The 11,808-nt window shown below is 47.2% G+C and overlaps 1 protein-coding gene across 2 annotated transcripts in view; it reads right to left on the minus strand.

The window, feature by feature from the left end:
• The window catches only part of DNAJC10 (DnaJ heat shock protein family (Hsp40) member C10), a 29,566-nt gene extending 18,996 nt beyond the window's left edge, over positions 1 to 10,570 (minus strand). Inside the window, exons 1-8 of one of the 2 annotated variants that reach the window (XM_019554208.1) lie at positions 10,517 to 10,570; positions 8,661 to 9,044; positions 6,272 to 6,437; positions 3,630 to 3,680; positions 1,915 to 1,997; positions 1,533 to 1,664; positions 1,209 to 1,302; positions 850 to 927 (exon numbers count right to left, since the gene is read on the minus strand). In XM_019554208.1, coding sequence (XP_019409753.1) covers positions 850 to 927; positions 1,209 to 1,302; positions 1,533 to 1,664; positions 1,915 to 1,997; positions 3,630 to 3,680; positions 6,272 to 6,437; positions 8,661 to 8,867 — 811 coding nt within the window. In that variant the 5' untranslated portion in view covers positions 8,868 to 9,044; positions 10,517 to 10,570. Of the gene's footprint in view, positions 1 to 849; positions 928 to 1,208; positions 1,303 to 1,532; positions 1,665 to 1,914; positions 1,998 to 3,629; positions 3,681 to 6,271; positions 6,438 to 8,660; positions 9,045 to 10,278; positions 10,408 to 10,516 lie in introns of those variants that run through there. The other variant, XM_019554207.1, reaches the window with a different exon arrangement.
• Between the last annotated feature and the right edge of the window lie 1,238 nt (positions 10,571 to 11,808).

Here is an 11,808-nt window from a genome sequence, read left to right on the forward strand (position 1 = left end):
CAGGGTGCAGCTCCCACTACGGTGCACAGCCTGGGAGCGCATGGGGGTGGTGGGAACACGGATATGTACCTCCTGGATCTGCGTAGGGCAGGCAGCAGCAGTGCTGGAAGGGGGCTGTGGGGGAGCTGCAGCCACCCCAAGTTTCACCGTTGTCCCCCGCATATTCCCCCGCATATTCCCCCTCCCAGTGCCGCTGCCTGTCCAGTGCAGCCCTGGCTCCTCCTGGCACATGGGTGGAGGCACGAGTTGAGCTGGGGCTGTGCCAGGTGGTGGCACTGGGAGGTGGGGTTGAGGGGGGCTATGGTGAAATTTGGGGTCACTGCAGCGCCCCCTCATAGTGCCACCGCTACCTGCCCCAAGCCCAGCTTCCGCCAAGAAGAGCCTGGTGCAGCCCTGGCTCCAGCCCACCTGCCCTGCCCTGTGCTGATTTGGGGGCACACCTGCTCCTTCGTCCCCTGCTGCCCTCCTGGAGTGTGTGCAATGGCAGAAGTGCTCCCCACCCCCGGATGAGCCACAGCTCTGTCCTGTGCTGACCCTGCCCACCTGGGCAGCGTCTGCCCCAGCCCCTGCCCCACTCCTTCCCTCACTGCAGGGGCATTAATTTGCCCCCCTCCCACACCCCTTCCCTTCCACCACAATGGACTTATCAGCTGCACACAGCTCTGCATGATGCCAGGCTGTGCTCTTCGCTGTTTGCCTGCTGAGCTGCGGCTGCGCACACGCACGGGCATTTATTGACCAAATTTTCAGCCAATTTTCTTTATATGGTGCCGATCCAATATCAGACCAATGTATTGGTGCACCTCTACTAGTTAGTCTTATTTATTTGGAACCCCCCCACATATTTACCTCCACGATCAGCACAGAAGGTGATCAGCCAGCCAATGCCAGAAGCAAATGAAGTTTCAATAGCACTGACAAAGTTTCCTGTAGAAAGTGCAGCAAAATCTAAATCAATATTTGAAATGGTTGTTCTTATTAATATACACAGGAAAAGGTTACTTCTTAAAACTATGAAACAAGCATGTTTTACACTAGAACAAAAATATTATTTTATTTTTCAAATGGTATGTGCAAAAATTTGAAAAACTTCAGTAGCAAATTGTGGCAGACATACCCAATGATACATAGTAGGGATTATGTTTATATCTCCTTATCTTGGGGAGAGGAAAAGAACAACAATGAAAATCCCAAATAAATCATATTACCTGCCCATAACTCTGTCACTGTGCTTGTGACATACTGCATGGCAAAACTCTTTAAGCTCTCCTTTGACCTGTCTCCAAAATATTTCACTGGATTCTACAAAATATAAAGTTTACAAAGCAACTATTAATAGCTATATGATACATAATACTGTATTTAATCTATTTACACTGTTAATGGACCTGAACCAAAACCTTGAGAGGAAATGCTTTCACTAAGGAATCCAAGTATAGATTTGAATGTTGTAGGTCAGGCCTTGCCTAATTTGCACGTGGCTTGCCTTTATTCCCCCTCTTCTTATAAAAGAAGGATTAATTATTACTCACCATTCCAGTTTTGAAAACATAGAGACTTGGATAACTATTAATTCCTTTGATTCGACAGAGCATTCGATTATCACCACAATTCACAGCTCCAATGCGTATTACTCCATCCATTTCCTTAGCGAATTCTCTCCACTGGATAAAAAAGGGGGGCAGAGGGTGGGGAGAAGGACAAAGGAAGAAGAGGAAGAAGGAGGAAAGAAAGCTTGGGATAAATTCCTTTAAAAAAAATCACAGTGTTTTTTCACAGTTTTTCTACCTGAAGCATTTTTAAAAATCTCTGGCTTCAGCATAAAAGTCCACTTAGCAAAGTCTTGCTCTAAAAGAAAGCAGTGTCTACCTAAAATCCATTTTCAAAATTAGGATGCTGGTTTTCTATACATACCGTAGGAGCTAAATCATGGCAGTGTGAACATCGAGGGGAATAGAAATTTATGAACCATAACTCTCCAGAGTTAACAGCAGCATCTAGTTAGCAAGAGGAGAAAACAATAAGAACTTGTAAAATGCTTCCTCTTACAGTGTACACCTACAATTCACGACAACTAAAAAAACACATGCTCTTTATAATTCTGAGTTGAAGCTTCTCAATAACTCTTAGTTGATATTACAAATAAGTACCATAGTGTAACTAGCAACTTTATTATGAAATGTTGTTTCTATCAATCACACACTAAAGTGCATTATATGATTAAACACTCTCCAGCAGGTTAAAAATACACAGCATTTTCCTCACTCACCACATGTCTCTCCTCCTCCCTGTCTCTCCCCCAACCCCTCCCCCAGAAAGAAAGATAAAGGATGCACCACATTTTTTGAGGGAATAATGTAGAAAAAAGTAATGAATGGCTGTGTAACACATAATAAGGAGTCCTGGAAATGGTCTCCAGGAGGTGTGGTACCCCAGGAGACAGCTTGGGTGAGGCAACTGGAATTTCCTGATGTGGCAGGGCAGTTACAAAGTTATGCCCCAGATCCTTGCAAGGGCAGCAGCAAGACTTCAACTTCTTAATTATTTACAGGAAATTCTATATATAACTGTTTACAGTAAAGTGTTGTTTTCATACCACAGGCCTCATAAAGATACTGCACACTGCATGCAGCAGTTCACTGGCCTCTCTTACTGGGATTTCCCCGTATCCAATTTCGGTTCCGCGCTGAAAATATGCAGCACGGAGAACCTTTTCATGTGTGACGTGTTTTGCAGCACCTCAAAAGCCTTTGAGACGCTGCGCAAAGTACATATTCCCGCTCATCTGGATGCGCCCTGAGGATGTAAGGCAGAGCCATGCAGAGAAAACCTAAGATACCTATGTTCCCACAGGCCAGCGCACCACAGCGCCCAGGTTAAATAATTACCTCAATATGCTAACTGCAGTCCACATTTAACTGTGTATATCTCCAAACAGTATATTCCTGTGTAACTATGCCAACTTTCCATAAACTTGAAGACCAAATGTTGGGGGGCGGGGGGAAACAAGTGTGGATACTAACACTACACGGAAGGATTACGTATTTCCTGGGTTTCAAAATTAAGATAAAAAAAGTTTTATATTTTTAGAACTATTTTCTGGTCTTTACTAAGTATACAATGAATACTTAACAAACCTTTTTGGCTTTCTATTTGCAGTGCAATTCACAGTCAGCCTGTGCTTGTGTTAGGTAACTGAAATTCAGGAATGCCAGAGTGCATGAATTACTAGTATCATCACACAAGCATAAATTCAGTCACTTATGACTGGTTGTATTTTGAGCCTTGAATTTCAGCTGCCTAATGAGAAAATTGTATTGAAGATGCAATACTAAAGGACACAAATTCTGTAGGCTGATAAATTCAGAGAAGTCTTATTTCTTTTTTGCAGATATTAAAAACTTTCAGATTCAGTCAAAAAACAGACCCTCATCGATCTTAATAGCATTTGAAAACTGATCCAGAATCCTCCAAGACATTTTTCTTTCTGGGGTAAATTGCACGTTTTCACTTTGACTTACTGTATTCAATAGTTTGGTCCCTGCACATGGAACAAAACTTCAGACAAATATAAGCATAGGTATACCAAATTAAAATGTCAGAAAAGTAATACAGCCTTTAAGACCTACCAAATTCTCCTCTGTCCAATGTTATAATTTCAGGATCATCATCATATATACCTATTAAAAAAAAAGAAGAAAGTCAACCACTTATTTATATTTGCAATTTTTAAATCAAAGAATCCAGGAATGCTCTCGTGTTTTTAACACACCAATAAACATATAAAAATGAAAGATGATGCCTATAAATTGAAGAGATGGATGTAATTACCAGGGATCCTGCTTTTTTCTCTGTTTAAAAATCCCAAATTCTCCAATTGTAAAAAAAACCCCAAATCCACATTTTTCTCTGATTTAAAATGAAATGCCACTCATATATATATACACATACACATACAGGTATCGGTTTAAAACATTTTTTGCTGATATATTTACAATTTTAAAGCAATTTGGAAGCCTACCAGTGCCTCAATCATTATAATAAAATAAATTCTAAATACCTGTATATTTTGGTGTTTGATTTTTGGCTTTTTTTATCATGGAAAATGAGAGCTCTTTCTGCCACCTATGCTCACCAGGCTGTGGGTCCAGCTGTGGCTGTTACCCCGCTGCTTTGGGGCACTGAGCAGCTCTGATATGCTGGTGCCCTGCTCTCGCCCCTCATTCCCAAGCCACAGTACTCATCCCTACTGGTGCCCCTCACTCCCAATGCACAGTCTACCCCCTCTCCCCCCAGGCATGCCAGTGCCCCTCCCTCCTGACTCACAGCTACCCGCCCCCCAACCACACTGGTGCCCCTGACTCCCAACCCACAGTTCCCTAACCCCCCAATGCCCCTCACTCCCAAGCCACAGTCCCTGTTGGTGCCCTTCACTCCTGCCCTGCAGCTCCCTGCCCTCCCCCAGCCCTGATGGAGGGGGTCCCCAGGTACCCCCCGCCCCCAGACTACAGGACAGTGGTCTGCAAGGCCATGGTGGAAATGGCCTCTAGCACGAGGTATATGCAGTGCACTTCATGCAGAACCACAGGCAGCTGCCCTGTGCCACTGGCTGGGGCTATGATGCAGGAGGGAGGACCAGAGCTGTGCTTCACAACAGCAACATGAAGCGGAGTGTGGCACTGGCATGGACATGTTGCAGGCAGCAGGAGGACGGCGAGGGGCTCCAGGCCCCGTCCCGGCCAGGCTACATCGTGGCAGATACGGCGGTTCCGGCTCATGTGTGCTGCAGCAGAGAGAGTCCAACCCCAATGTGAGCTAGAGTGAGGAGGGGGAACTCCTGTGGCACCCCTCACCTCTGGCTTGGGCTCCTGTGCTGTGCCAGGTGGCTTGGGCCCCTTTCCCCCACATCCCACAAGAGCATGGGCACCAGCTTCAGTGCCAGAGGCTCCGCTATGCAGCTTCCTGCCACCCCTGAAGGATTGCCCTCCACCCCCTTTTCCCAGTGGAGGGGCAGGTGCTTCCAGGCAGGTCCTGCTGGCAACAGCACAAAGCTGGGCTTGTTGCAAAACTGACAGCCTGCATGGGGAAACCTGCCATTTCCCACAGTTTTCTCCTCTAAAGGGGAAAATCTGCGATCTCTCAAAAGTATAATGTCCTGACCCTACTATTCCTGCTCCTGGGTTAACCGCTGTTAGGATAGAGCTCCTAATATATAAAATTATAATAAATTCATTTAAAGTGTTTGAGAATTTTGAATATAAAAATATCTTGGAGAATTAAACAAAAAAAATCATTTGTATGGGGTTAAAATAAGTATGGCACAATATTAATAAAATGCTCAATCCTAATAATAAAAAGATTAACATCACCACATATGTACACTTTAAATGAAAAATAACAGAACAATAGAAAAGCAAAAAAACTGGCACTAGATAGCGGACTATATACCTCACTACCGATGTCATTACTACTGGTGTTTTGTAAGCATAAATGAATAGGCCTATTTGTCATCCTTCAATCATGTGGGCCTGGCCCCCCAAGTTTCTTATTGGCTTTCTTCAAGCAGGGAAGCTACAAGGAAAAATGACAACAGATTCCTTGGGACAAATAATAAAAAAATCAGGAATGGGAGTGCTGGTCAAAGCTTCAAAACAAGAGTGGTAAGGGGGGGACACACCAAGTAGAGCACATCGGACAGCATTCACTGGCCCTCAAATGAGTCCAAGGAGCCAGCGGACACTGACACTCTGCTTAGAGATGGGAGCAAAGTAGGGTGAGGAAAGCAGCCCTGCAATCTCCAGGGACCATCCCAGCCAAAGCCTCCTTCCTGGTCAGGTACACAGCCAGCTTGGCCAGGGCCAGGAGGAGGTTGACCAGGAGGTCCTGGGCTTCGGTGGGGCCATGGACAGTGAGTGCATAAACAAAAAGTTGAGGGGAACAGAGCAGCCAGAACATCAGTAGAAGGTTCTGGAGGAGGTGGTGCAATCTGGTGCACTCCAGGTAGGCATCTGCCAGGGTCTCCCTCTGCTTGTAAAAGGGGCAGGTGTCCAGGGGTGTCCATAAACCACGACAGATAGCAGAAATTAACAGGATAACTGAAGGTTAACAATATCATTTGAGAGAAAGAAGAGAGAAGAAAAAGCTGGAGGAAAAAAAGACAAAAGAGATGGACAGGGTATGAGAGAGAAATCTATAAACAAATTTGGCATAGAAAAATGTGGCACTTACTTAGGGCTGTAAAAGTGAGTCACAACCATATTTTGTAACCTACCAAAATCATAGCGATAAAAGTTCCAGCTTTCATATCGACCTCCTTGCTGGTGATCCTCAAGGCCTTTCTCTCCATATTTATCATACTTCTTTCGTAGGTCTTCGTCTTTTAATACTTCATAAGCTCTATTTATTTTCAAGAAGTTTTCATGTGCACGTGGATCATTCTATTAAAGGAAAATATTTATTAAATCACAGGAGTTTAACTAACATATAACTAAAAGTTAAATATTAATTCTCAAAATAATATTTAGAAATACTTCTGTTTAACCATCTAACTGAAAGTTGTAGAAGAGAGAATTGAGCAAAAAGAACAATTACATGAAAACAGCCAACAAGACGCACACATTAATAAGACAATTTCTTTTTTCCTTATGGAAATACTTGGCCACATCTTGATCTCCGGTTTCATAGTTTGTAGGGTCACAAGGGACCTGAGCAGATAATCGAATCCAACCCCCTGCCAGGGCAGGAAAGAGTACTGGGGTCAAATGACCCCAGCAAGGTGCTTATCCAGCCTCCTCTTCAAGACCCCCAGGGCAGAAGCCAGCACCACTTCTCTTGGAAGTTGGTTCCAGATCCTAGCTGCCCTGACAGTGAAGTAGCACCTCCTGATATCTAGCCTAAATCTACCCTCTGCCAGCTTGTGACCATTATTCCTAGTCACTCCTGGTCATGCTTGAGGAAACAGGGATTCCCCCAATGCCTACTGGTCCCCTCTGACTAGTTTGTAACAGGCCACTAGATCCCCCCCTCAGCCTTCTCTTGTGGAGGCTGAATAGGTTCAGGTCCTGTAGCCTCTCCTCGTAGGGCCTGCCCTGCTGCCCCCTGATCATGCCAGTGGCCCTCCTCTGGACCCTCCCTCTCCATGTTGTCCACATCCCTCTTGAAGTGCAGTGCCCAGAACAGTACTCAAGCTGCGGCCTGACCAGTGCCACATAGAGGGGGAAGATCACCTCCTTGGATCTGCTTGAGATGCATCTGTGGGTGCATGACAAGGTGTGGTTGGCCTTCCTGACTGCATCCCCACACTGCCGGCCCATGTTCATCTTGGCATCAGTGACCACTCCAAGATCCTTTTCTGCCTCTGCACTGACAAGAAGGGAGTTCCCCAGCCTGTAGGTATGGTGCTGGTTCTTCCTCTCCAGGTGCATCACCTTGCACTTGTCAGTGTTGAATCCCATCTTATTCTCATCCGCCCACCCCTGTAACCTGTCTAGGTCTGAGTGCAGCCTATTCCTCCCTTCTAGCATACCCACATCCCCCCACATCTTAGTGTCATCAGAAAATTTGAAAAGGGTGCTTTTTACCCCCTCATCCAAGTCACTGATGAAGATGTTGAACACTGCGGGCCTGAGGACCGAGCGCTGCAGAACCCCACTGCCTACATCCTTCCAGGTCGAAGATGACCCATCCACCACCACTCTCTGTGTGCGGCCCCCCAGCCAGTTAGCGACCCATTTGACTGTGCAGATGTCGACACCACAGTCCCCCAGTTTCTTAATGAGAACGGGGTGAGAGACAGTGTCGAAGGCCTTCCAAAAGTTCAGGAAGACTATGTCCACTGCTACCCCTGCATCTAATGATTTGGTGACCTGGTCATAGAAGGCTACCGGGTTGGTTTGACAGGACCTGCCTCTAATGAACCTGTGTTGGTTGCTCACAAGCATCATCTCCCCTGCTGGCCCTGGGTGGGTGGTATAAAAAGGAAAGAGAATTACAATACAGCTGACAAGTTCCATGATACAGAATCTCTGGGTGTCCCAGAGTCAACTATGTGTCCGGTCTTTCTTTCCACCCACGCTAATATGCAGAGGGAGTGGTCGAGATGGAACGGACAAGATGGGATGGACATAGTAACAAACTATTAAATTATTACAATCTACTTACATATTATATAAAATGTACTGTTACTAAACCATCACACTATTATTGCAATGGTTCAGTATGACATCAGTTCTCCTTTGCCTAATTTACCAATACAGGAAACCCTCATTATTCGTGGGTTTGGCATTCATGGTTTAAAATATTTGAAAATGCCAAACCCACATTTTAAATACTCTCGAGAGCTCCACGCTTGCTGCCACCGGGCTCTCGCTGCCACCGGAGCCATGCCCCCACAGCTGCTGGGGGCACTGCATTCATGAATGCAGTGCCCTATTCTCAGATTTTGCCAGTTGCAGGGGAGACGAGAATGGCAAGGGTCATATGTATATCTATTCTATTTTATTTTTGTTTTTCTCTGCAGGAAAAATTACGTGGACTAACCTATATATTGGATAACTACACTACTTTAAAAATCCTAAAATACAAAGACAACATTTCAATTAAAGTACATTTGAAATTTAAAGAATAGGCCATTTTTTACTATTAACTTTCGGAGAACTTACCTGATTTTTATCAGGATGCAACTTTAATGCCAATTTTTTGAAAGCCTGTCTTATTTCTCTACTACTTGCTTCTTTGGATATTCCAAGTAAACTGTAATAGTCCTGATCAGTGCCAACAAGAGCTATCAGATATGTGAAAACTAAAAGTATTAATAATGGTCTATGGAAATCTCTAACGAAACCTCCTTTGGATAATGAGAACTCCATTATGAAGCTTTTCAAAAGTTATACAGATTGCAACCCAAGTTGACTTCCAAGAAATATTGCCAATAAGTGCAAGATGTTCAGAAGATAAGTGTATATTTATTTTAAACGGGATGTCTAAGATTGTGGTTGTCCTAATCCATAGTTGTCACATCATAACTGTTTTGTAAGAATTATAACCTGTAAAGAAAAGAAAATTATTCAGTAAATAACTGTATACAGTTATCAAAGAACATGCTATCAGCTTTAGCAGGATGCACACTAATGCTGAATTTCCTGCTTTGTTACTAATCAGCTTGTAATATCTTTACATAACTTAAGTATTAGAGATCAGTAACTTTCCCTTTCTTATTGTGGAATCTACCAATTCTGGAAAGCTTTTTCAGGTAAGTGGTACCAAGGATGAACATGAAAGCCAATACACATTTAGGTTAAGAATATTTTTCTCTTCTGCTCGCTTTTCCTACCCAATACATCTGTTTATGCTCTGGTCTCACTGAGTGGGGCCAGCAGGAAATGTTCCTTCATTAGGTAGGTGTCAGGCGGTCTTTAAAGAAATTATTCTACAGTTTCACTTTGGGGATGGAAAATTGTACAGGGTGCAAAATGTAAACATGTATAATCTCCTTGAAAATGAAATAAAAATACTAAGGATTGAAATGGCCAGATCTCGTGTATGATGCTTCAGCATCCAGACTGCTGTGTGTATATATGCACACATGGCTGAGTGATGCGTACCATGTACTGCACTTGCAACCATACTAGATAAGGGTGCAGCTCACTTAACTGGAGACCAAGCGGCCAGTCCCACTGTGTTGCTTGTGATTTATATCGTAACAAACACTACTTATCCGAATACAGGTGAAGCGCATGAACACCAGCATCTTTCAGCCCCCGTCACCGGGCCCTGGGGTAACTGCACACAAATGTTAACGGTTGCATCTGTAACTAATTTCACTGAACCAAGGGGGGGCTCAACCCCATGTCTGGTCCCCAGCACTGTCACCCGGCCTGTGGTGCACCCCACGGGATGCCCTGTGAGCCGTGGAATTGGGGGTTATGTGGGGTGCACCAGGGCTGACCCCTGCGTGCGGGACGACGCAGGACCCTGCTCCTGGCACACGGCACAGACCGGGGGCAGCGTGGGCTCCCCCGTCTGAGAGCGCGGGCCCTGCCCTGGGGCCAGCGGGTTGAGCATCCCTGCTCTGAAGGGACCAGAAAGGAGGGCAGGCTGCTCCCAGGAGCCTGGGACACGGGGCCCCTGCAAGGTTGCGGGTTTCCATGCAGGCGGGAACCCGAGGAGCTGAGGGGAGCCCTTGCTCCCCCAGCCCACAGCGGCGGCGCTGAGGGAGCGCGGGGGAAGAAGAGCGCCTGGCAGGAGGCGCTGCCGGGGCCGAGGGAGGCGGCGGGTTACCCTGCTGCGTCTCCGTCACTGGGCGACGTCTCGCCGCGCCGGCGTCCCCGGCTGCAGGCGCGGAGCCGGCAGGAGCTGCAAGGCGAAGGGAAGCGAAGGCAGGGTGGAGGCCGGGCCGAGCCAGGCGCGGGGCACCATGGGACGGCGGCGCCCTCAGGCCGGCGCCGGGGGCGGAGGCTGCCCGGCCGGGATCCGGGTTTGAGCCGGAGGCGGCCGGCCGGGCGGGGCCCTGACTCACCGGCCGCGCCAGGGTTGACGTGGCCGCAGCGCCTGCACCCGCGTCCGCGACCGGCTCGATGGAGGCGGTGGCTGTGGCGGCGGCGCCCGGCCCGGGGCGGAGCCTGGAGGACGCCCGTCCGCCTTCCCCCGCCAACCAGCGGGGCTGCCCTGGCTCCCGGCGGAGACACCGCGAGCCGCGCCGGCCCTCCTCTCGGCGGAGGTCGAGGACAGCCCCGCCGGCCCCCCGCCATCGCGGCCGCGCCTGCCTCGGGAGCACAGGGCAGTATGACCAGTGTGGACACGCACTGTCACGGCGTCCTGTGCGGCTTGCCTCTGGGATGCGCGCACACAACTGTTCACACCGGTAACTTACGACATTGTGAACCCACACGCACGATGGCAGCATCTTTGGCTACTTTTTGGATGCGCACACATCATTGAAACACACACACGGTTAACTTACGACACCGGTAACCCACACACATTATGACAGCATCTTTTGATGCTTTCCTTTTTCGATACACACACTATTAACACATTATTAACGTGCACATTATGACAGTATCTTTTGATGCTTTCCATGTTGGGTGCAGCCATTTCTGCCTGCCCCCTCACCGAGAGGTGGGCCTGCCTTAGGGCCATAGGTGATCCTGGACCAGAGACAGAGTTGGGATAAGCTTTCAAATGAAAGACGTTCTTCCTGCAGGATATTCGCCGCTGCGGTGCCCCTGCTTTTCCTGTGGCAGGTCCAGCTGTTAGGTCCGTGTTGCGTCAGGGTTGACCGTAGTCTGATGTACAGAGTTCAGATGATGGGTTGTATGGGACTGGATAGGGATGATCCTGCCTCAGGCAGGGGGTTGGACTAGATAACCTTTGGAGGCTCTTCCAGCCCTACGATTCCTCAGCCACATACATAGTCAAACAAAAATTCCTAAATCCCTACTAAAGCAAGGCACTCCCCTGCAGAGGAGCCAAGTATGTGGGGTGCCAAAGGGCCCTAGCCCCCCTCAAGAAGAGGGCTATCACTTGAAATGCATAAAACCTTCCACATGTCCATCATCTTAGGCCCCTCTGCAAACATAAGAGTTGGCACCTTTGCTCCCCTGCATCAACATAAGAAACACTGCATACGGTTTAGTCCTGTAGCTGCGTGCACTGTTAGGAGGTGTGCAGATGATGCAACAGGGCTGCAATGATGAGGGTAGTACAGAATAGGTTCCCCAGAAGAGTGGGGGTGAAAGGTGGACGCCTGCTGGCTGAACCATATTTGCATAGCACTTAATGAGGCATTAGTATTTTTAGACAGTTTCT

This window comes from Crocodylus porosus, unplaced genomic scaffold (assembly GCF_001723895.1).
Source record: "Crocodylus porosus isolate Cpor-Errol unplaced genomic scaffold, CroPor_comp1, whole genome shotgun sequence".
Classification (NCBI taxonomy): Eukaryota; Metazoa; Chordata; order Crocodylia; family Crocodylidae; genus Crocodylus; species Crocodylus porosus.